The sequence below is a fragment of the Megascapheus bottae genome, chromosome 7 (assembly GCF_031878675.1).
Source record: "Megascapheus bottae isolate mThoBot1 chromosome 7, mThoBot2.hap1, whole genome shotgun sequence".
NCBI lineage: Eukaryota > Metazoa > Chordata > Mammalia > Rodentia > Geomyidae > Megascapheus > Megascapheus bottae.
This window is the reverse complement of record NC_143515.1, coordinates 7,715,243-7,740,926: the sequence shown is the minus strand read 5'-3', so window position 1 is coordinate 7,740,926 and position 25,684 is coordinate 7,715,243. Positions and strand designations below refer to the sequence as shown.

At 41.1% G+C, this 25,684-nt stretch overlaps 1 protein-coding gene across 3 annotated transcripts; it reads right to left on the bottom strand.

Annotated features, from left to right (window-relative positions):
• Positions 1-1,121: 1,121 nt before the first annotated feature.
• On the bottom strand, positions 1,122-24,655 carry Zc3h8 (zinc finger CCCH-type containing 8). Of its 3 annotated transcripts, none has more exons than XM_090336372.1 (9): positions 24,524-24,655; positions 21,507-21,603; positions 14,024-14,303; positions 12,235-12,368; positions 9,425-9,547; positions 8,277-8,388; positions 6,536-6,645; positions 4,744-4,781; positions 1,122-1,898 (listed from the first exon to the last, which is right to left on the bottom strand). In XM_090336372.1, exons 1-8 carry the CDS (start codon positions 24,592-24,594, stop codon positions 4,749-4,751), a joined length of 960 nt encoding a protein of 319 aa, XP_090192498.1. In that variant the 5' UTR covers positions 24,595-24,655; the 3' UTR covers positions 1,122-1,898; positions 4,744-4,748. The 3 variants fall into 3 exon arrangements, with proteins under 3 accessions (XP_090192498.1, XP_090192499.1, XP_090192500.1); XM_090336373.1 differs by lacking the exon at positions 24,524-24,655 and adding an exon at positions 24,244-24,315; XM_090336374.1 differs by lacking the exon at positions 6,536-6,645 and having other exon boundaries at positions 8,260-8,388.
• Between the last annotated feature and the right edge of the window lie 1,029 nt (positions 24,656-25,684).

Genomic DNA, 25,684 nt, shown 5'->3' with positions numbered 1-25,684 from the left:
AATACCAAGTTCCTATGGGTACAAGATAACTCCTTTAAGTCAATTTTTTTTTTTTTTTTGCCAGTCCTGGGCTTGGGCTCAGGGCCTGAGCACTGTCCTTGGACTTTCTCAAGGCTAGGGCTCTACCACTTGAGCCTCAGCACCACTTCCGGCTTTTTGCTACATATGTGGTACCGAGGAATCGAACCCGGGTCTTCGTGCATGCGAGGCAAGCACTCTACCACTAGGCCAAACTCGCGGCCCCTAAGTCAAATTTTATAAAATGACTTGGCTTTCTGTAACAGATCAAGTTAAGAATATTACTCAGCCGGTGTGGTGGCTCACTCCTATAATCCTAGCTACTCAGGAGGCTAAGATCTGAGGATCAAGGTGCAAAGCCAGCCCGGGGAACAAAAGGACCCGAGACTCTTATCTCCAATTAACCTCTAGAAAACAGGAAGTGGGGTGGTAGCCTTGAGCTGAAGAGCTCAGGGGCAATGCCCAGGCCCAGGAGTAGTGTGCCAGCCATGAGCTGAAGAGCTCAGGGACAGCACCCAGGCCGAGTTCAAGCTCCGTAACACACAAAAAAAAGAAAAAGAAAAAAAAAAAAAGGAATATCACCTCAACCTCTTTCCTTTGTGATTCTTTCAAGAAGCTCCTACTATACAACCCTGCCCTCTTCATCAATCACTGCTGGAGAAGAGACCAATCAATCTATCAGATAGTACAGTAGGAGAGAGATGCCTCACTCTGTCTACTTCTAAGAGCAAAGGGATTGATCCTGGCCTCTTTCTTCCTGAGGTCTAGTATGAGAAATAATTAGCTTGTAGTGTATGTATTTCTTTCTTGGAATTAGATTACAGTCAAATGTCTTGGCTCTTATTTTCATAAGACTCTGCTAAAGAAAAGTTGCTAGGATGGAGTTTATATTAGCAAGTTGGTCACATTATTTTTCTCACCAATAAAACAAGGTAAGTTTCAATTTCATAGTACTTCGCTAATAATAACGTATTACTATATAAATTTAGTTGGGAGCATTGTAAAACTACTAGTAAAATAACTGATTAGCAAGAGGAAGGTCTGAGTTCAAACCCCTGTGCCACACACACACAAAAAACAAAACCAAAAATACACACTTAGAGTTTTCACTATTTATATTTGGAATACAGTAAAAATTTTTACTCCACTTTATTTATAATAAGAAACTGGAAACAAATGTCCAAGGGGAAACTGATTAAATAAAAAAATTGGAATATTTTGAGCCATAAAATGGAACTGTAAATCATCATTAAAAACATGTGTAGGGCCAGGAGTTTGGCCTAGTGGTAGTGTGTTTGCCTAGCACACACGAAAGCCTGGGTTCGACGACTCAATACCACATACATAGAGAAAAGACCAGAAGTGGTGCTATGGCTCACGTGGTAGATCGCTAGCCTTGAGAAAGCCCAAGGACAGTGCTCAAGCCCAGGATTGGCAAATAAATAAATAAATAAAAACATGTGTAAAAAAGTATGTAATGACTAATGTAGAGTCCCATTTTTATATTATCCCAGTATCTTCCCATCAATTGTCCATCTTCAAACCTCAATTTTTTTACCCCTCCTTATACAGACTAACTTTGCTTCCTATTTTATTAAGTCATCTCCATCAGAAGAGACTTCTGTAGTTTCTTATCACATTTCCTTTCTAGACAGCCTATCTGCCATTTATGCTCCTCTCCTGTCCCGATAGCTGAGGCGCTCCAGGGAAACCAAGCCCTTTGTGTGAGCATAAGACCTGCCCCCAGCACCGTCCATTAGAGAAGCTGCACACCACTGCAATGAAATGAAGGTGTTCTGAATCTAGCAAACCAGTCCAAATCACCAGTCTTGAACAGTCTTGGACAGGCATAGGCATAAGCCCACTTCATCTGTTCAAAGCTACAAAAGAAAACAGAACAAAAAGAGATCAGCTTGTAAAAGTTACCAACTTAACTGTACTAACCCTCTTCCCTACCTCCAAACAATGTAGAAGAAAAAAATATATATAAAAATTCAAAATGCGAGTCAGGGATAGTGTCTCAGGCCTATAGTCCTTAATACCCAGGAAAAAGTTCACTAGAACTCACTTCAATCAGGAGCTGGGTGTGTATACACCTGCCATCCCAGGTCTACAGGAAGGTAAATAGCAGAAATGCCATCTAGGCAAAACAGGCTGGAGGCATGGTTCAACTGAATGAGTACCTAGTTGGAAAGCCAAGACTATGAGTTCAAGCCTCAGTACCATCAAAAAGAGAAAAAAACTCAAAAACGAATTCATTTTCTTTGGGTAAATGAATGAACAACTTGGATTGAAACTCAAACCAACACTAGAACTGAACAAAGAATGAAAAGAGTTAACTTTAAAACTGACAAAGAGCTGGGAGTTTGGCCTAGTGGTAGAGTGCTTGCCTAGCATGCACAAAGACCTGAGTTCAATTTATCCGTACCACATACATAGAAAAAAGACCAGAAGGGGCCAGAAGTTTGGCCTAGTGGTAGAATGCTTGCCTAGCATGCACGAAGACCTGGGTTCGATTCCTCGGTACCACATATGTAGCAAAAAGCCGGAAGTGGTGCTGAGGCTCAAATGGTAGAGTGTTAGCCTTGAGAAAGTCCAAGGACAGTGCTCAAGCCCTGAGCCCAAGCCCAGGACTGGCAAAAAAAAAAAAAAAAAAGACCAGAAGTGGTGCTGTGGCTCAAATGGTAGAGCTCTAGCCTTGAGAAAAGTCCAAGGACAGTGTTCAGGTCCTGAGTTCAAGCCCCAGGACTGGCACACACACACAAAAAAACAAAAGACAAAGTGAATAGAGAAAACTAAAAAACATAAAAAGCGAAGACTGCCTTAACAAGAAAGAATATATTTCACTGGAAATACAATTACTAGATAAGAACAACAAAAAAGGACAAAAATGAAGCAAATAAAGCAACATTTAGGGCTGGGAATGTGCCTGCTTAGCATACACAAAGCCATGGTTCAGTTCCTCAGTACCACATACATAGAAAAAGCCGAAGTGGTACTTGTGGCTCAAGTGGTAGAGTGCTAGCCTTGAAAAAGCCCAAGGACAGTACTCAGGCCTTGAGTTGAAGCCCCAAGACTAGCCAAAACAAAACAAAAAAGAAACAATATTTAATAAAGAGCAAAAAATGGAGACCAATATATAAATATAATAAATGCATTCCATGAAGGAGAACAACAAGCCAGGTACATATCATGTTTCTCAAGATATGGAAGCTAAAAAAATTTTCAACCTGAAAGTAGAATTGTATGACTAGAGTATATGTGATTGGTGGGGAGGAAGATTGTATGTTGGCAGCTGAGTGGGTATATGAAGCTGGCGCCCAGCTGCAACATAATTCTTATCTCCAAATTAACCAACAAAAAGCTGTAAGAGGAAGCCAGGCGCGGTGGCTCACCCCTGTGACCTTTAACCCTAGCTATTCAGGAGGCTGAGATCTAAGGATCACGGTTCAAAGCCAGCCCGAGCACTAAAGACCCTGAAGACTCTTATTAACCACTAGAAAACAGGAAGTGGTGCTGTGGCTCCAGGGACAGGGTGGTAGCCTTGAGGTAAAGAGCTTAGGGACAGCGCCCAAGCCCAGTGCTCAAACCCCACGATCGACAAAAAGAAAAAACAAAAACTACTGTAAGAAGAGAGATATGGCAAGTAACAGAACATCAGCTTTGAGCAAAAAAGCTGAGGCCCAGGGTTCACATCTTCACGATAAGTGCATGCATGTGATTGTGTGAACGTGTGTGTGCACAAGTACACATACACCATGATAGATGACAATATGACATTTTTCCTCCTGAATACTCTAAATAATGGAAGCATAGTTATGTCAAGGAATATATTTATGATAAGTCTACTTAGAAAGTTGGAAAAAAAAAAACCCTGAAAGGTCAATAACTAAACTATCACATTTACAGGATGAAATACTACCCAGGAACAAAAGTGAATGAAGAGTATACAAATGAATTTTCGAAGCATAAAGTTAAACAATTAGTGACTTGTTATTTTTGCTCATCAAACTACAAAACAGATTTTTTTTTTCCAGTCCTAGAGCTTGAGCTCAGAATCTAAGCATTGTCCTTGGGCTTTCCTCAAGGCTAATGCTCTACCACATGAACCATAGCACTACTTCCGGCTTTTCTATGTACATGTTACTGAAGAATCGAACCCGGGTTTTAGTGCATGCTAGACAAGTACTCTAACACTAGGCCAAACTCCCGGCCCCTAAGCATAAAGAAACTAGAAAGAAACTCAAGGGGGTGGGTGGAGGGAATGTGTGAGAAAAACATGGGAAGGCGTGTAACAATGTTACACTTATGAATGTCACTACCTTATGAATGCAACTGTAATCCCTCTATGCATCACCTTGATAAGTTTAAAAAAAACAAACAGCTCAAGAGAACTTTACAAATACAAATGACAGACAAACCCAAATGGAGAAGTAATTCACAGATATGTGGAGATACAGATACCTGTATCCATCCAACACTTTATTTTTTATTTTGACAGTCCTGGGCTTGAACTGAGGGCCTGGACACTGTTTTTGAGCTTTCTCAAAACTAGTGCTTTACCATTTGAGCCACAACACCTTTATGGCAATTTCTGTATATATTGCATCAAGGAATTCTACCACTAGGCCATGCTCCCAGCCATGTCAAACACTTTTGCTACTAGAATTTCTAGAGATGTTGTAGAGAACAAAAAAAAATAAATTTGGTATAGTCTACTTTTACCTTTCTTATTTATTTGACTTCTTTTCAGTATCCAAAACCTAATATAAAGAGAAAAGCATAATCATTTTCATGTACAAATGCCTAATTATATAAATTACGATGTTGTCACATATTTTCACATAACTCTAGTATTATCCATCCTGATAATCTTATATTACAAGATGAAATAAAAAACTAATTTTATTCATATGAACATTTATATTTAAAGTGCAATTGCTATCCTTCACAGCATAATGTTCAGTAAGGAGCATTTTTCTTTGACTTTCTAGTGTTTACATATTTTCAAGACAACTTTCTGCCACAAGGTCATATTGCTGGTTTTAAATGATGTTTGCTGGGCGCCAGTGGCTCATGCCTGTAATCCTAACTACTCAGGAGATGGAGATCTGAGGATTGCAGTTCCAAGCTAGCCTGGGCAGAAAGTCTGTGGGACCTTTATCTCCAATAAACTACCAAAAAGCTGGAAGTGGAACTGTGGTTCAAGTGGTAGATTGATAGCTTTAAGCAAAAAGCTCAGGGATGGTGCCCAGGCCCTGAGGGTAAGCTCTGGATTAGCAAATAAGATTTTTTGTATATGTTTCAATTTAATTTGTGTACACACATGTACACGCAAGAGCACGCCAGTCCTGGGCCCTGGGCCCTGGGCCTGAGTTGGCGTTAAGAATCTGGTAAGATTTTCCTGCCTGGGCTGGCCTTGAATGGTGAGCCTCAGATCTCAGCCTCCTGAGTGAATTACAGGCATGAGTGACAGTGCGCAGTGCAATTTAATTGAAGAGCTTACCTCCAACCCACTTACATAATTTCTAATGGTTATTTTTCTTTTTTTATTATTTTTATTATTATTAATTTTATGGTTATGTTGTACTGAAGAATTTTGGAATTGGACCCAAGGTTTCATGCATGCTTGGCAAGCATTCTACCATTTAACCCACATTCCTGGCCTAAAAGAACATAATTTTGCCTGTATTTTTTTTACAGTCACTAGACTAAAATATTTGCATTTCTTATACATGAAAAGAATAGTTGAAGAAAATACTTTGGAAGTACTATTTGAGCTGGGCATCAATGGGCCACACCTATAAACCTAGCTACTCAGGAGGCTGAGAGATCTGAGGATCACAACAGTCTATGAGACTCTTATCTCCAGTAAACTACTTAGGAAAAGCCAGAGCTGGGCTGTGGCTCAAGTGGTAGAATGTTAGCCTTAATCACAAAGAAGCTCAGAAACAAACAGCCCCCAAGCCCTGAGTTCAAGCCCCAGGACAAGCAAAAAACAAAACAAAAAAATCAAGCCTACAGACTGATGATTGTCCTCTCAAGTATACTTATAACTTCCTTTGCCTTTCTATTTAGCTCAGCTATTAAAATTGCCAAAAAAGATTCTCAGAACATTACAATTTATACCATCAATGACTGTTGGCTATTAAAAAACAAACCAAAAAGTAATTTTCCAAAAGAAAATTCTTAGATTCCCATACAGTAGTAACCTCTGTATCTTTTCAGTACACATCCTTAGTCCAAGCATACTCTTTTTTTTTTTTTTTTTGCCAGTCCTGGGCTTGAGCTCAGGGCCTGAGCCCTGTCCTTGGATTTTCTCAAGGCTAGAGCTCTACCACTTGAGCCTCAGCACCACCTCTGGCTTTTTTCTATGTATGTGGTACCGAGGAATCGAACCCGGGTCTTCATGCATGCAAGGCAAGCACTTTTAACCACTAGGCCAAACTCCCGGCCCCATCCAAGCATACTCTTAAGTAAAAGAAACAATGTAAGAAACTATTGTAATTGTACTTACTTTAGCTAATAGCTCTTGTGTTTCCGCAGTCAATGGAGCATGGGAAAACTTACAATATTCTCCCTGATAACATTTTGCACCTGTATGGTAAAACTTGCAAGGATATTCATGTAGCACAGATGTTAAGGAAGAGAACAATTTAAATCCTACTAAAATGGCTATTTAGTTATTTTATTTTTCCTACATATAAAGACCTTTCCTATTACTAGAAATATTGAATTCTCTATTTAAAATGAAATAATAAATTACTAATGTGTTACAGAAAAAAACTAACTTTAGAAAGATAATATAAATCAAGTTTACAGACCATCACAAGACATTTATTTCCTTGAGAGCCATTTTCGCAATGGAAAACTATAATTATATGATTCACTGACATATGTATGTATATATGCACACACACACCTTGGGGGGTTAAATACACTGAGAAATATATATTATTTTGTGGCATTCTTTTGAAGTGGAGTAAATCACTGTTTCACTATGACTTTTTTTTTTCCCCCTACAGTCCTGGGCTTGAGCTCAGGGCCTGAGCACTGTCCTTGGACTTTCTCAAGGCTAGAGATCTACCACTTGAGCCTCAGCACCACTTCCAGCTTTTTTCTATATATGTGGTACCGAGGAATCGAACCCAGATCTTCATGCTTGCTAGGCAAGCACTATATGCAAGCACTCTACCACTAGGCCAAACTCCCGGCCCTATTTCCTACATTTTTATAATGCTTTGTTACTGTACTATTTGCACTAGCTAACTAAAGCTCTTTTATTAAATAGCCACTGTTGGGCTGGGAATTTGACCTACTGGTAGAGTTTTTCAGCACCACATACATAGAAAAATCCGGAAATGGTGCTGTGGCTCAAGTGGTAGAACTCTATCCTTGAGAAAGCCCAAGGACAATGCTCAGGCTCTGAGTTCAAGCCCCAGGACTGGCAAAAAAAAAAAAAAAAAAGAAAAATGGAATAAAAAGAAGTAGCCACTAGGTAGTATGGAATACACAGAAAAAGTACTTTGTTTTGAATATCAAAGACCATTTATTATATTTTTTCTTATTTCATATTTTTAGTCTACTGTTCATTTCTTAGCTTAAGTCTTTGATTCAAGGATATCCACAGGCTCTCTCTTAATTGTTCTTATCTGTGGGGACAAAACTGATTGGAAGGCTTATTTCTAAGGCTGTGATTTCTCCCAGGAAAATAATTCTAATGTATTGTTTTTTTTTGTTTTACTCATGTGGAAACAGTGCACACTGTTGAAAAAGTATAAGAAAAGTACTTCTAAACTATGTAATATTTGTCTGTTTTATGAAGTAACTTTTGAATAGAGAATCAATTAGTCACTGTCACAGCAAAATTCTGACATCTTTCTGGACTGAACAAGGACTCATGAACCCACTGTGAAGAAGGGATATCAAAAAACCTATGTTGGGGCTTAGTACTAGAGTGCTTGCCTAGCATGCATGAAGATCGATTCCTCAGTACCATATACATAGAAAAAGCCAGAAGTGGTGCTGTGGCTCAAGTGGTAGGATTCTAGCCTTGAAAAACCCAAATTCAGTGCTCAGGCTCTGAGCTCAAGCCCAGGACTAGCAAAAACACAAAACAAAACAAACCCGTGTATAATTAATCACTTTGATACTAGGTTTGGATTAGATAACATAATTTACAATAAAATATTGATTTAAACATAAGTTACAAAAATATTGATTTAAATAAAGTTACTGTACCTTATGATAAAGGATATTGTGCAAATACAGGCAGTTTTCACCTCTGGTACAGTATCCTTGTACATAAAACTTACACATTTCCTTTTTCTTCTCTATCTCTGCATCATGATCAAATTTACACTGGTCTCCCTGGGCCATAGAAAGAACAAGGACAATTATTACTTCTCAGTTATGTCTTTACAATGTAATTCCTACTAAACTTTAAATTATTCCACAAAGAATTAATCTTAGAAATAATATAGTCTAATTCTTAATTAGTGAGCTTACAGGCAACATGACCCATAGCTAATTAAAATTTTCTTAAGTCTCGGCCAGGAGTTTGGCCTAGTGGTAGAGTGCTTGCCTAGCATGCACGAAGACCAGGGTTCGATTCCTTGGTACCACATACATAGAAAAAAGCCCGAAATGGTGCTGAGGCTCAAGTGGTAGAGCTCTAGCCTTGAGAAAGTCCAAGGACAGTGCTCAGGCCCTGAGCTCAAGCCCAGGACTGGCAAAAAAATAAATAAATAAATAAGGGGCCGGGAGTTTGGCCTAGTGGTTAAAGTGCTTGCCTAACATGCACGAAGACCAGGGTTCGATTCCTTGGTACCACATACATAGAAAAAAGCCCGAAATGGTGCTGAGGCTCAAGTGGTAGAGCTCTAGCCTTGAGAAAGTCCAAGGACAGTGCTTAAGCCCTAAGCTCAAGCCCAGGACTGGCAAAAAAAATTTAAAATAAATAAATAAATAAATAAAATTTTCTTAAGTCTCACACATTTTTTAATGCAAAGATGATATACTTTTGCAAAACACAAAATGACATTTCACTACAATTTTCCAACTGAATCTTTTCGTGGAGGAAAAAGCTTAAAAACATGCATGATGGGTCGGGAGTTTGGCCTAGTGGTTAAAGTGCTTGCCTAGCATGCATGAAGACCCGGGTTCGATTCCTCGCTACCACATATATAGAAAAAAGCCAGAAGTGGTGCTGAGGCTCAAGTGGTAGAGCTCTAGCCTTGAGAAAGTCCAAGGACAGGGCTCAGGCCCTGAGCTCAAGCCCAGGACTGGCAAAAAAAAAAAAACAAAAAAAAACATGCATGATATGAGTACCCAATGGAAATAGCAATTTGTTCTAGTACAGTTTTGTTAACAGCATTAGGTGTATATTTGCTCACATTTTTTATACCTTAATACATTTCCTTTCAAGAAAATATTTGCAAATCTGTTTTCCTTGGCGTTCTACTGTATGCTGGTTGATAAATTCCTGACTCATTCTTACAGGCTGCTGCTTTTCTGGAGGTTCTCCATCCTTTAAAAATAAAAAAGAAATAAGAAAATGAGTCAAATATATCATCCTGTTGCACAAAATTATCTCCAAATACTTAAAAAATAGTAAAAGGTACCTCTTCTAGTAGGTGTGAAGGCACACACCTGTAATCTAAGAATGCAAGTGACAGAGGCAGAATCGCAAGCCACCTAGGCCACATACCCAGATTGGATCTCAAAGTGGGGGAGAAGGAAGGTGCATCTTCTAAAATGGCCTTCAGTTGAGACTGGGACTTCTGATAAGAGCTTTTATATTTTGTTAGTTTCATCAACATTCCATCACTGGATACTTGTGTGTGAAATTTGAGTATTTATTATACTTTGCCCTTATTTAATAAAAATGAATGAAAAAATAAAATCCAAAATAAAGTCTAAGAGCAAAGTTCTTTAAAATTATGAAGACAAATCTGGGAACTAGGAACCAGGAGATCAAAAAGTAATGACAAATCTACAGTTTCCTTTTTTTTTTTTTTTTTGGCCAGTCCTGGTGCTTGAACTCAGGGCCTGGGCATGTCCTTGAGCATTCTCAAGGCTAGAGCTCCATCACTCAAGCCACAGCACCCCTTCCAACTTGTGTGTGTGTCTGTGTTTATGTGTGTGGTATCCAGGAATAGAACCCAGGGCTTTATCCATGTTAGGCAAGCACTCCATCACTAGGCCACATTCCTAGCAAAATCTGTAGTTTCAATGAGAAACTCAGGGGTATGGGTGATGGTACCTGATCAGCTCACATTAGAAATACACCTTTAAAGATGGTGATAAAGGGGTCAGGAGTTTGGCCTAGTGGTAGAGTGCTTTTCTAACATGTATGAAGACCCAGGTTCAATTCCTCAGTACCACATACAAAGTGGTGCTGTGGCTTAAGTGGTAGAGCTCAAGCCTTGAGAAAGACCAAGGACACAGTACTCAGGCTCTGAGCACAAACCCCAGGACTGGCACCAAAAAAAAAAAAAAAGAAAAAGTGGTAAAGGTATACACAATTATAAAAAAACTAATACAATATATACTATATATTATATTCAATTTTTAGCAAAAAGGGAACTTGAAAATACATTTAGCCATTCTGAAACAACTACTTTTTTATGTATGAAGTAGTCCTGGAGACTGAACTCAGGGCCCAGTCTGTCCCTGAGCATTTTTTTTTTTTTGCCAGTCCTGGGCTTGGGATCAGGGCCTGAGCACTGTCCTTGGACTTTCTCAAGGCTTAGCTCTCTACCTCTTGAGCCTCAGCACCACTTCCAGCTTTTTTTTTTTCTATGTACGTGGTACTGAGGACTCGAACCTGGGTCTTCGTGCATGCTAGGCAAGCACTCTACCACTAGGCCAAACTCCCGGCCCCTCCCTGAGCATTTTTTACTTAAGGATAGTGTTCTACCATTTGAGCCACAGCTCACTTCTGGCTTCTTCATGGTTATTTGGAGATACGATTCTTACAGACCTTCCACCCTAGGCTGGCTTCAAACTGGATCTCAGTTTCCTGAGTAGCTAGGATTACAGGTGTGAGTCACTGGTGCCCAGCTGAAACAATTATGTTTAATGTGTTAAGTTATGGTATTGGTTACAACTTTCATGTATCAACTAGTAAATATGATTTGAGATAAGATTATATACAATTAAGAGCACTAACTAAGCAGTCTCTGATGTAGTTACACTTGCAAAAATGGTTCAATTATTTCATCAAAATGTGTATTATAAATGTTTTAGTTTAAACCTTTAGTTCTATTTGACTGTATTTAAAGTTCAACATATACCTTGTTCTTCTGGTTAGAAGGGCTGTCAGCTTTGGTTACACAATCCTAAATCAATGTTAACACTGAGTAAGGGATTGGGATGACAAATTAAACCCTGTTTGGCTCTAGGTGACCATGGTCAGTTACCTAAACCCAAGGCTTTACACTTTTCATTTGTAAGATATTGAAGTGGGATATTTTACATACATGTGTTTCAGTATTTCATGTTCTGATAGGATCTTAATGTTACCTACTCTGATACTGAACTTCTTTTTAGTTTCTGTAGGAGCTAGGACTACAAGGCACACATCATCATGTCCAACCAATACTTGGAATTTCTAGAGTCCGTTCCTTTTTGGCCCCTTTGAGCAAGCCTAATCAAAAGCTTCCATCCAACTTAAGAGCCCCCAGAAAAGCAAGAGTCCAGGAGTCATTTACTGTCCTATCCCGAGAACATATGCATATCAAAAGGATTTCTACAAAGCCAAATCAAAATATCAGAAGTAAGGTGGAAGATGTGGTAAAAGCCAATGCTGAGAAATAATCAATTTCAATTTTCAGAATGAATCAAATCAATAGAAGAGGGACTTCAATAGTGTAAACTCTGGAAGACTGTTTTTTGAAAAGTTTCCAGGGATATTTATTTTATCTTTAGTTTCCCAGTTCCATAATCACCAGCAGAATATTTAAAATTTAAGGGGCTTGTCAGCTGCATTTGGGGAAGATATTAAGGTTGCAAGTGGGTGTAGACAGCTAATGTGCAAGAGGGAAAGAAACTGAACAAGGAAGGTTACAGAGAGTCTACTAATGGTAAGAAGAGATCCACCTACAGATTAACTACAGTGGGGGATGTTTGGACCTCATCATATGACTTAGCACTTAAGATAAGAAACCCTGAGTTTGCAGCCACCCTGCAAGCTCAGCATATGCTGCTCTTTACCTCTCTGGACCGGCCCCGGCTCTTCTGTAAGGCATCTGATGGTTGGTTTCCAGTGCCTGGCCATTTGCGCTTCATCTTCTTCTGTTTGTTGTTCTTATGACCAGCTTTAAGATTTTTATTTTTCTGTTTAGCAGCTAAAAACAACAAGTTTTTAACAATTTAATTTTAAGAAATACATACACATTGTAGTAATCTAAAAAGATTTCTCCACAGTTCTGTGGGAAATAACTGGTCTGATACTGATTTTCCTTCTTAGAAGCTCTGTAGGAGACTCTAAAACAGAGTTAAAACTCTGTGTTATAACACATCCTAAATATCCAATTCCTTTAAAAAAAAAAAAAAGAATTGTTAGGAGGAATACAACCGAGATAATTAGTAAGAATTTTGCAAGCCATAAGCCAGAATGTTTTAAAAAGTAGTCACGGTATCTAGTCAGGAATTGCAACAACACTATAATAGAAACAACTTCAAATGTTTAAAATGACCTCTGATATCAGATTTTTCACTGAAAATAATTCACATAGGTTAAGTTTATCAATACATGTATTTTGAATATAAGAGACACTTGGGCGGCCTGTACCGGCGGGGATGGGGATAGCCAGCGGAGGCTGGGTTACAGGCGCCTGAGGGCCAGACGACCACCGACGCCCACTGCCCTGCGGTGACCTGTGAAACCCCACAAAATCATGCAAGTCAAGAGGCTCAAATCTTCGCTTTAAGAACACCAGATAAACAACCCAGGGCATCAAGGGTATGCATATCTGAAAAGCCACGAAGTATCTGAAAGACCGAACTTTAAAGAAGCAATGTGTGGCATTTCCCCATTGGCAGGTATGCCCAGGCCAAACAGTGGGGTTGGACACAGGGTAGGTGGCCCAAAGAGTGCTGAGTTTCTGCTGCACATGCTTAAGAATGCAGAGAATAATGCTGAACTGAAGGGTTTAGATGTAGACTCCCTGGTCATTGAACACATCCAGGTGAACAAAGCACCCAACATGCGCCACCGAACTTATAGAGCCCGTGGTAGGATTAACCCAGACATGAGCTCCCCGTGCCACATTGAGATGATCCTTACTGAAAGGAGCAAATTGTTCCTAAACCAAAAGAGGAAGTTGCACAGAAGAAAAAGGTATCCCAAAAGAAACGGAACAAACAACTTATGGCACGAGAATAAATTTAGCATAAAATAAATGTAAATAAAAAAAAAAAAAACATTTGGGGGGGGTAGGGTTGCATGCCTGGCTCAGGTAGGAGAGCATCAGCTAATGAGGAAAAGCATCAGATCGAGTTCAAATCCTGTCACAGACTCAGACACACATACCCAAAATAAAGGAAAAGAAAAGAAACACTTGGAGGGGAAAAAAAAGGGCACAAGAATTTCATTAACAATTGCCTTTGCTCTGGTATCATGGCTAAATGCCACTTTTGTAATAGAAAAAATGTATTTCTGAACTATAGCCTGGTGTATCTATCTTTCTAGTCAATTCTTTTACAGTTTTTAGACAACAACACAAACAGACACATCTCATCTTCATATATGCATGGGCCAGGGATTAGATATTCTAGCTATGGCTTCTAATAAGTTACTTACAATTTCTCCATCCTCAGGTTCTCTGGCAAATGACAGTCTAGGAAAATAACAAGGTCTACCATCATGCAAGTTTATTTCTAGTATAATGATCCATGGACACCTTGTTCTTACGTTTAAAGTGCAGAAGTAAAGCTCTCCCTAAAATCGAATCACGTCTCACCGGATGAACTCTAAACCACACAACAGTTTGGCACTTACTCTGCTGCAGATCTTTTGTTCCCTCTTTCTTCATAGATTCTTCAGGAGATGGCAAATCTTTTGTTCCTTCTTTCTTCATAGATTCTTCAGGCGATGACATAGTCAGAGCCGCATTTGCCATTTCTTTAGCTTGTATATACTGCTGAAGTTCTTTGGCAAAGTTATCTTCCTGTTCCTCAATACATATGTCATTGTCACTATACGTATCATAGTCCTTACTTCTTGATTTTTTATGTTGTAAACTCTTTGGTGAGGCTGTAGAGTTTCCAAAGTGCTTAATCTAAGCAAAAATTAAAATTTCAGTATTAAAAAGTGATATTTAAAACAACCTAGCTGAACAGTGTTGGCCATGAATTGATCATTCCTGACAATGGGCGAAGGGTACAGTGGTGTCATACAACTGTTTTTTGTAAACGAGTCTAAATAAAGCAAGATTTGTTTTCTTGGCTTGACTCAAGATGGTCTGCTGAAGTAGTGTATGGCTTTTCTGACATTCCACAGTAATAAAGGTATGCATGTGTATGTGTGTGCGTGTGTGCCTGTGTGTGCACGCACACACGCATGGGACATGAAGTACACTCATCAGTAACAGTGTTTTACAAAAAAGAAAGTTATGCTCTGGAAGTTGGACTAGGAATCTGAAAAATGGAACTGAAAAGGACAAATTAAAATACTACAAAAACAGACAAAACTATTACAACAAATTCTCCCTTGGCAGCAGAACAAAACCAACTAGAAATTGATCCTAGAGAAAAAAAGAGGTGGCTATTAACCAAGGAGTCAAATGAAATGACTAATAAACAAAATAAACCTCTTGGCAGCTTATGCCTGGAAGATTGTGGCTCAAAGGCAACCTGGGCAGAAAAATCTGTGAGACTCCATCTCTAATTAACTAGTGAAATGACAAACTAGGTGTGATTCAAGTAGTACAACTACAGCCATGAATAAAAAAGCCAAGAGCACAAGGCTCTGAGTTCAAGTCCCAGTATCAACACACACACACACACACACACACACACACACACACACACTTATGTATATATAATATTAAATATTCATTATTCCCAAGATGCAACCAAGTAATAGAGAAATTAGAAGATTTAAATCTACTATCGCATAACAGATTTCCTTCCTCATAAAAATGAAGGATATAATCAAATTGTTTCCTTTTTTTTTTCTTTTGGGCCGGTCCTGGGGGTTGAACTCAGGGCCTGAGCACTGTCCTTGGGCTTTCTCAAGGCTAGTACTCTACCACTTGATCCACAGCACCATTTCCAGCTTCTTCCATTTATCTAGTACCAAGGAATTGAACCTGGGTCTTTGTGCATGCTAGGCAAGCTCTCTACCACTAGGCCAAACTCCCAGCACCTTTTTTTTTGCCAGTCTTGGGCTTGGGCTCAGGGCCTAAGGACTGGTCCTTGGACTTTCTCAAGGCTAGCACTCTACCACCTGAGCCTCAGCACCACTTCCAGCTTTTTTCTATGTATGTGGTACCGAGGAATCAAACGCAGGTATTCGTGCATGCTAGGCAAGCACTCTACCACTAGGCCAAACTCCCGGCCCAGCACCTTCTTTCTAATTTCAACATTGGATGTTACTTTATAGCCCAGTCTGGCTCTGAACTCACTATTCTGCCTCAGCTATCTGAATGCTGGAATTACAAATCTGTCTTCACTCTTGGCCTAAATTAAGTTTCTCAGCAGCTCCTTTGATTGCCAAGGAAAGTCAAGGTTCAGTTAATTAAACTATGTTTGGTTGTATCAATTGGAGAAATGTGTCTAAAAAAAATAATGTTAAGACAGTCTTTTGGCAAGAACATATGCTCAGACACAAGGAAACTGGAAAAATCCCTGGCCGACAAATTTCTTTTAAAGGCAAATGATTTTGATTGTTCACCTTGGCTCTTGGGTGAGCAATTCTCAGTATCAGTTGGCGTGGTGGCTCACGCCTGTAATCCTAGTTACTCAGGAGGCTGAGAGCTGAGGATCATGATTCAAAGACAGCCCAAGCACAAAAGGACCTAAGACTCTTATCTCCAATTAAGCTCAAAAAAACTAGAAGTGGGGCTTGGCTCAAGGGTAGGGTGGTAGCCTTGAGCTGAAGAGCTCAGGGACAGTGCCCAGGCCGAGTTCAAGCCCCATGACCCCCAAAAAAACAAAAACCAAAAAACCCTGCTCAGTATCACTGTGCCAATCAAACTTAAAACAAGAGTACAATGTGTGCTCCCATCGGTACTTGAAGCAGATATGCTTTCTCCACGCCAGCAGAGCTCTTTCAGAAGAAGGCAAGAGCAAAGGACAGTGCCATTCAAAGTCCATTTAGCCAAACTCCTACCACACCAAAACAAGTCAATAAAGTTCTACGAATTAAAATCAGATGCGGGTAAACTGATAGCAGCATTTGCAGTGCAAATACACATAGTAAAAAGACATCTTCAAGTAGGGTGCGGTGGCTCACGCCTAGCTACTCAAGAGGCTGAGATCTAACCATGAGACTCTTATCTCCCATTCACCATTTTTGGTTTTCTAAAACTAAATATGGTGCTGTAGCTCAAGGACTAGGGAGATACCCTTGAGCTGAAGAGCTCAAGGACAACACCCAGGCCCAGAGTACAAGCCCCACGACCGACCAAAAAAAAAAAAAAACAACCAGAGTTGAAAGAATTAAGATTTCATTACACAGCAGTATAACAGATGAACCTGGGGCCAGGAATGTGGCCTAATGGTAGAGCACTGGTCTAGCATGCACAAAATCTTGAGTTCCATTCCCTAGTACCACATACACAGAAAAAGCTGGACGTGGTGCTGTGGCTCTAGAGAAAGCTAGTCTTGAGAAAGCCCAAGGACAGTGCCCAGGCCCTGAGTTCAAGCCCTAAGACTGGCAAAAACAGAACAACCAAATAAACCATTGTGTGTATATGTATGTGTGTGCCAGTCCTGGGGCTTGAGCTTAGGGGCCTTGGAGCTGTCCCTGAGCTTTTTATTGCTCTACTACCTGAACCACAGCAACTTCACTTCCAGCTTTTTGGTGGTTAACTGGAGATAAGACTCAGACTTTCCTTCCCAGGAGGGCTTTGAATCACAATCTTTAGATTTCAGTCTCCTGACTAGCTAGGATTATAGACAGATGAATCTCTACAATCAATTTTGATAACAGGGAATGGTAACTTTGGACTTTAATTAAATGAATGGTCATCCCACAAAGAAGAATCTCAAGCATCTGCCTTTTTTTTTTTTTTAACAGAGCTAGAAGTCAGTTTACTAGCAACACAGAGGTTACTCTCCACCAGGCTGATAGAGAGCAGCCACGACCTTCCGTGGGGCTGAGCTTTTAAAGGAAACCACCACATGCAGGTGGTCAAGCAGTTTAAGTATTTGAAAACAACAACAACAAAAAGCCAAATCAGAATTAGATAGCTAACCCATATAGGTTACTATAAACTGTAATAGAAAATGACAATGTTTTCTCAAGCATTAGAAATAACTTGGTCCTGAAGCTATCTCAGCAAATCAACAGTATACACTTACATCAAATATTTTCTCTAGTAAACCTGTATTATAAAAAATGGCTGGGCAGGGCCAGGAGTATAGCTTAGTGGTAGAGGGCTCACCTAGCATCACGAAGCCCTGGGTATGAGCCCTCTGTACCACATACACAGAAAAGGCCAGAAGTGGTGCTGTGGCTAAAATGACAGACTGCTAGCCTTGAGAAAAGTGTCCAAGGATGGTGCCCAGGCCCTGAATTTAAGCACCAGGACTGACAAAAAAAAAAAAAAAAAAAAGCTGGCCAACAGTGGCTCATACCTAAATCCCAGCTACCTGGGAGGCAGAGATAAAAAGGATCTCAGAAGGAGGCCAGCCCGGCACAAAGAGAGCAAAAGCCCATCTCAATACACAAGCCAGTTGGCGTGCGTCTAATACCAGCTATAAAAGCTGTTACTAGGAGGCTGGTGGCCCCAGCTGACCTTAGGAAAATACACAAGACTTTACGTGAAAAAAATAAACTGGTAAAAGGGCTAGGAGCAAGACTCAAATGGTAGAGCACCAAGAGTGAAGCCCTAAGTTCAAACCTAGATACAGCAAAGAATCCCAAACAAATCCACAAAAACCAAAGAAAAACAAAACAAAAACTCTTTGTTACATCCCATAACCAACAATGAAAAAGAAAACTCCACTTACGATTCTGTTTAACTATGTGCACACAATATCACCGAAGTTCAAAGCTGGTGAAGATGACAAAAAATAAGAGTAGCAATACTAAGCACTTCTATTATGAAGCAACAGAAATATGGTCTCTCATAAACTGCCTGTGAGAATAAAAACTGGTAGAAATAGTTTGGACTACAGTTAGGTGTTACAAAAAAGGTAAAGTTGCTCACACTCTAAGATTCACTAGCTCATTCATTAGCTCCTCTTCTAGGTCAATGGAACGAACTCAGGCCCTGAGCTCAAGCCCAGGACTGGCCAAAAAGAAAAATACATGTGAAAGTGTAGCTCAACTGCATCACACTAGCCTAGCCAGCATGAGGCCTTAGGTTTAAAAACAAAAAAACAAAAAAACAAAAAAAACACACCCTAAAACCAGTACATTGCCCCTCCTCAAATCATGGAAAATTGAAGGTACAGTTTCTCTGTTAACCTCAGCTCTTGACCGTGGATAGTAGCCACACATGCCCCAAAAGCAAAAGTAGTTTACCTGGGCAGCTGAGAGGCTCTCCAGAAGCTAAGATGCTGTTTCTGCCACATTATCTGTCTCAGATGATGTTATAAGGCCTATTAAATCTTCAGGTGTTACACTGACTACATGAACCTGTCCTTTTGTAGCATGTTAAAATTCACAAATTTTAAAAAAACACCTATTAAAAGGAGGCAGGAAAGAAGCAGAGAGTGGTTTTGTTGCAGTCCTCCCAAGATTCTAGCCCTACAGGACCTCAAACTGTGATCTAAGATCTTTGTAAAAATAGGGTTCTCAAGAACAGACACAGGCTCAGTGTGAGAATACAGAGGCAGAGGGCAGGGTTATACTTGTGTGAGCCAACGAATGCAGACTGCCAGCAATCCACCACAAGCCAGAGAGAGGACTGAAACAGATTCCTCCTCACAAATCTCAGAAGGAACTAATCATACCAATTCCTTATTTTCAGACTTAATTCTACTTCAGCCTACAGAACCCCAGGATAATGATTTTCTTTTGCCACAGTCAAGTACCAATTGGTGCTACTTGGCTATGGCAGTCCTCCCAAACTAGTACAGGTATTAAGCTTTAAATTCGGTTAACTTAGTATACAAAAGCCTTTAAAAAATCTTCCTGGAGCTGGGGGCCAATGGCTCATGCCTGCAATCCTAGCTACTGGCCAGGTGGGGCAGGAAAGCCCAGGAGACTCCTATCTCCAATAAATGACTCAGAAAAAGCAAGAAATGGTGCTGTGACTCAAGTGGTAGAGCACTAGCCTTGAACACAAAGAGGCTGAGGCACAGTGCCCAGGCCCTGAGTTCAAGCCACAGGACAACCCTCCCTGCCCCTAATCAAAACCAACCATACTGGAATTTTATGTTTTTGGTTTTTGTTTGTTTGTTTTTTTTTGGGGGGGGGGGTGGAACAATGGTCTGAACTCAGGACCTCAGACAAGCTAGGCAAGCATTTTACCATACCACTTGAGCTCAGTCCCCAGTCCTAGAAATACTGAAACAGTTTACCATCCATTTCAAAAGTAGGGAAAATAGTTTAGGTTGTGATCACCCATGTAAGTCTGGCTGATTAGGAGACAGAGGACTACAATTTAAAGCTGGCCTGGGCAAAAAGTTACCAACAACTCATCTCAACAAATAAGGTAGGGACGGGAGCATGGCCTAGTGGTAGAGCGCTTGCTTAGCATGCTTGAAGACCTGGGTTCAATTCTTCAGTACCACATACATAGAAAAGGTTGGAAGTGGTGCTGTGGCTCAAATGGTAGAGTACTAGCCTTGAGGAAAGTCCAAGGACAGTGCTCAGGCCCCGAGTCCAAGCCTCAGGATTGGCAAAAAAACAAGCAAACAAAACAAAGCTAAGTACGTGTGGTTGTGTATACCTATGATCCCAGTTAGGAGGGAGACATAGCTGGGGAAGTGAAAGGAGTCAGAGAGAAGATTGAGGATCAAGGACAGAAGCCCGTGTAATTCTCAAGATGACATCTGACACTAACTAAAGCAAAGAAAAATCAAGGTGGGGGAGTGAAAATGCCGTCATAATATTCAATGTACATTAAGTAAAAACTGAACTACCTAACTTTAGGGTAGAAGTGGTAGTGGTGGAAATGGTAAAGAACGACAGAAGGGATGACATTAAGTTTCACTGTATTCATAATTATGAATTGTAACCTTATGATTGTAAAATCTTTGCACAACCACTTAAAAACAAAGCCAGATGCCAGTGGCACACACCTGTAATCCTAGCTATTCAGGACACTGGGATCTGAGGATTGCAGTTTGAAGCCAAGCCACACAGCAAAGTCTAGGAGACTATTAACTCCATTAAAGACTACAAAAAGAAAGAAAGAAAGAAAGAAAAAAGCCGGAAATGAAGCTGTGGCTCAAATGGCAGAGTGCTAGCTTTGAGAAAAAGAAACTTAGGGATAGCACCCAGGCCCTCAGTTCAAACCCCAGGAGGGGCATCAAAAACAAATAAAAAACCCCAACACCAAATACCAAATAAAGGAAAAAAATGGATGTGTAGCCCAAGTGATAAAGAGTACCTATCTAGAAACATAAGGCCCTGAGTTCAAGCACCAATAACCATCAAAAAAAAAAAATCAGTAAGCTAGGTGTGATGGCTCACACCTGTAATCAAGCTACTCAAGAGGCTGAGATCTGAGGATCAAGGTTTACAGCCAAGCCTGGGCACTAAAGTTTGTGAGACTCTATTTCCAATTAACCACTAGTAAACCGGAAGTGGGCTGTGGCTTCAGGGGTAGGGCAGTAGCCTTGAGCTGAAGAGCTCAGGGAAAACACCCAGGCCTAGTTCAAGCCCCACAACCCATTAAAAATAAAATAAAATAAATTAAAAAACAGAAAACTGCCAGGCACTAGTGGCTTATACCTGTAATCCTAGCTACTAAGGAAGCTGAAATCTGAGGATGGCTCTTCAAAGCCAGCCTAGGTAGGAAAGTTAATGACTATTTCTATGGCTAAAGCAATAAAGTGCTAGCCTTGAGTACAAAAGCTCAAGAACAGCACCCAGGTCCTGAAGTCAAGCCCCAGGACAGACACGCAATAAAGAGGAAAGTCAACCTGTTAAAACAATGCTACAATATCTATCGGATGTAGGGAAAAATCAAAACAGTCAATTACTAAAAACAGTTCCCATTCAATGACAATGATGTCTTTTCAAAAATGTGACCAAGAATCCTTGACACCAGTGACAAGGTTGGAAATGACTGACACAAATGGGACCCCTACAAACTTCCCACATTTGTTTGTACTTTTCCAATGTGCTAACTTAAGCTTACTTTTCTGGCAGTTTTCTCAGACTTCAATTTTACTTTCCATTTGACTTTCCCTCCTCGTGTTTCTTTAACTTTGGTGTCATTTTTTTCATTACTGGTTCTGCAGAAAAAAGAAAAAAAAATTAATACCCAAGACTTTCTTCAATCTGAAAAGATTTCATACTATAGCATTGTTTCATTGCTTAGATTTGGCTTTAATGTGTTCTCAATGAAATTCCAAATTCCAAATACATTCCAGCTGGCACTGGTGGCTCATACCTATAATCCCAGCTACAAAGAAGCGGGGCTTTGAGGTTCTCTGTTCAAAGGCAGCCAGGGGAAGTAAAGTTCATGAGACTCTCATCTCTAGTAAACCAGCAAACAACCAGAAGTGGAGGTGTAACTCAAGTGGTAGTAGCTAAGTCTTGACTGAAAAAGCCAAGCAAGAGTGCAAGGCTTTGAATTCAAGCCCCAGAGCATGGAAAAACAAAACCTCAAACACTGTTCCAAATACTGCAGATATATAATACACACCTAATACTGCAGATATATAATACATAGACTTATTTTGAGCAGTGAATATGAATGATTCTGAATAACCTGTAACGCTGACATTTTTAGATTACAACCTAAAATCATCCATCATTCTAGTCACTCAAGAAGTACAGAATATTTACCACATACCAGGTTTTGGTCTCAAATCTTAGGATACAACAATGAAAAAAAACAAACCTTGTCCCTACCTCCAAGAGCTTTTTTATCTCCTTGGAGGAAAGTATAAAGCAATTTCAACATAGTACAGTAAGTAATGTACCCTGGGAGACAGGCTTTCAAAAATCATGTTCATAGAGTGTAAAAGTGAAAGGGTATTTATTTTAGGTAAAGTTCAGGGTGCCTTTTAAGGAGACACACACGTCTAACTGCAAAAACAAAAACGTTTTCAGGCTTATGAGAATAGAAATTGACCATATTAGACACTGTGTGAAGTGATGACCTGATATTCAAACATTAGCCCTCTTGGGCTGAAACACACGCAGGACTGGAGAACCAAGGCGTGCTCTATATCACACCCTGTTTGTTTTCACTGCCTTTCAAATTCACCACTCTGAAGGGTCCTACTCTGTCCTTGTGTAACCTGACTGACTAATGAGTAAGTGTGACAGAGTTAATTGCCCTCTCACCTGTAAAACACATTTTAAGGCAGCATCAGGACAGTGAGTGTTCCCTTTCCAGTTCTCTTACCTGCTACTTCTCAGTTGTTTCCTCAATTTTACAACTCTAAAATGTAGTGAGGCCTTATAGGTCCTTTGTCTCTATTCTCATTTTGTCTTCCCATCCCATGGATGGTAATTGTCAGACCTCAGATCCTATTTTCACTCCATTCCAGATGTCACATTGGATACTTTGCTCCAAACACAACCAATCACATCCCTCAGGACTTCTGTCAATATCCTATGTTCTTTCAGGTTCTGACTCAAATGTTACCAGTCATCCATGCTTTTCTTCAGCTACCTTCTTTAAAATATCACTATGTATCATCTGCTCTGGAATAAAATACATTTCATGCACACTAGAACTAGTGCATTTCGGGGGGCTGGTGTTTAATTACTGCTGTAGTACGAGGACTTACAATGTCTCTTTATGCAGCAGATGCTCAATAAATTTTTTAAATGAATCAATGAAAAGTATTCTCATCCCAAAATTACTAGGAGAAAAACACTAACCATGCACCTGTCTTCTGGGAAGATTTCAAAGTGTCTTTTCAAACTGGTAGCTCCTTTCTTTTCCTGGAAGTATTGGAGACTGAACTGAAGGGCCTGCTCAACACCTGAGTTGTGCCAATTTCTGCTCTTTTTTGTTTAGACCCATCTTGCTGAATTTCCTTATGCATTTGAAAAGACTATCAGGTTCTCCAACTTTTCTTAGGCATTCCTATTGTATACAAGAGATTAGTGCATATTTCCTTTCAATATTAACAGGTCTTATTTTACTTTAGAAATTCTGCTTTAGATGCTTTGTGATAAAAGACAGGTCCTAGCCGGCACTGAGTGGCTCACGCCTGTAATCCTAGTTTCTCAGGAGGCTGAGATCTGAGGATCTGGCTTCAAAGCCAGCCCTGGCACCAAAGTCCGTGAGACTCTTATCCTCAATTAACCACCAGGAAGCCGGAAGCGGTCCTGGGGCTCAAGTGGTAGAGCACTGGTCTTGCGCTGAAGCGCTGGGCCATGAGTTCAGGCCTAATGACGGCTCCCGCCCCCAAAATATCGGTCCTAAATTCATAGTATGCAGACAACGTAATCTTAGCTTTGCCACTTTCAGTGTACCATACTGGAGAGCCACTTAGCCCCTCCCTGTCTCCATTTTTCTCAGGTGTAAATGAAGGTTGTGAAGTCTAAATGACAGATCCCACATCAGGCACATGGTAAAACTCTGATGGTGGTCTGAATTAAGGTAATATTCGTAATTTAGCTATTGGAAACGGAGGTGAACACACCTGAGTAACGGTAACAGCTGCGCCGAGTTTTTCAAAGTTAGGGAAAACGAGGAACGCAAAGGCAAAGCTGTTTTTCAATGCCCACAGAATGCTTTTTCAGTGTGGGAGCGATAGGGACGGTCGTGGTGTTTGCTCCTGGATGTTGGACCCCGGAGTCCACTGACCGTTCGCTGGCAGGGTTCCCTGCTCATCCTTCACCATCTAATGAACCTGCCCTTACTACAAACAAAACATAAGCGAGCCGAGTCACATGCGTGGAAACCTTACATGACCTCTGCCCGCCCGAGCCAAGGGGAAGCCATCACCAGGGGAAGGAGACCACGGCCCAGGGAAAGCAGCCTGGCCCCGGCCCCGGCCCCGGCCCCGGCCCCGGCCCCGGCCCCCGGCCCCGGCCCCCGGCCCCGGCCCCGGCCCCCGGCTCGACTCCCCACGCCGCTCCCCACGCGGGCCGCCGGCCCACGCGCCCCGCACGCCGCCGCTTCTCAAGGATCGAAGGGGCGCAGCCCAGCCGAGTCCCCGGCTTCAAAGGGTGAAAGACGTGGCTCACCTCTCGTCAGAGTCCGCTCTTCTTCCGAGGGCCGGGTTGGGGGGTTTTGAGAAAAGATTTTCAAAATCCATGACCGCACAGCGTGGTGCGGCCCCGCACGCCGGGGAGCACCTGAGCCGCCACCGAGGGGCCGCCGCCCCGCCCCGCGCATGCGCCGCGCCCTCCGCGCGGGTCCGCGGGGTCCGCCCCTCGCCGCTGACTGCGCAGGCGTCCTCTCGCAGGGCCCGCTTTCCTACGCGTTTTCATCCTGCGCCTCAATCGGATAGGATTTTAAAGCAGCACGTTAGCTTCTAATTTTTTTCCCTTTCGTGAAAATTCTTCAACGGCAACCCTAATGTTTTTAAGGAATGATAGTTACAATCTGTTTCAAGTTGTGTCTGAGCTGAATACTTGGTGCAGCTGTGCACAATAGCACTATCGCCATGCACGCTTGGCATAGACAGAGATGTAACAGGAAAGTGGAAAAGGGAACCCATCAGTATGCGGGAGGCAGGGAGGTTCATCTGAAACGTCCACCGTTCAGAAGGGGGAAGAGGCACACCTGGTTGGGGAGGCTACTTGTGAAAGGGGCTGGATTTGAGTTTTCTGGAGATAATTTCTTCAGGGAGGGATGGAACAGGGTAAATGATGTTCCAAGTAGAGAATTTAAGGAAGTGGGAAATGGATCTCGTTTGGCAGATAGGAAGTTGGTCCTGTTTAAATGACTATAATCAGGGCATTGTAGAAAGGCTCCATCTGTTTGTTGGTTCAATAATAGACAACTTGACTTGTTTTTGTAACTAAGGGAATGCTCTAAGTCTTGGTATGAATCCGGACATTTTGCAGACAAATGACAGAAATAACTCGAAGCCAGACATCATCCCCAGGAGAATTCCACTTTTCCGAGTGTTTTTGACATGAACAATCACTTTCTTCCCGGGCGTCTGTAGAGCTCGCCTGTAATCCTAGCAAATCAGGAAGCTGAGATCTGAGGATCAGGGTTCAAAGCCAGCCTGGGCAGGAAAGTCCCTGAAACTATCATCTCCAATTAGCCACCAGAAAATTGAAAGTGGCACTGTGGCTCAAGTAGTAGAGCACTAACTTTGAGTTGAAAAGCTCAGGGACAGCGCCCCCAGAGTTCAAGCCCCAGACTTACCAAGAGAAAACAAAACAAAAAGCCAA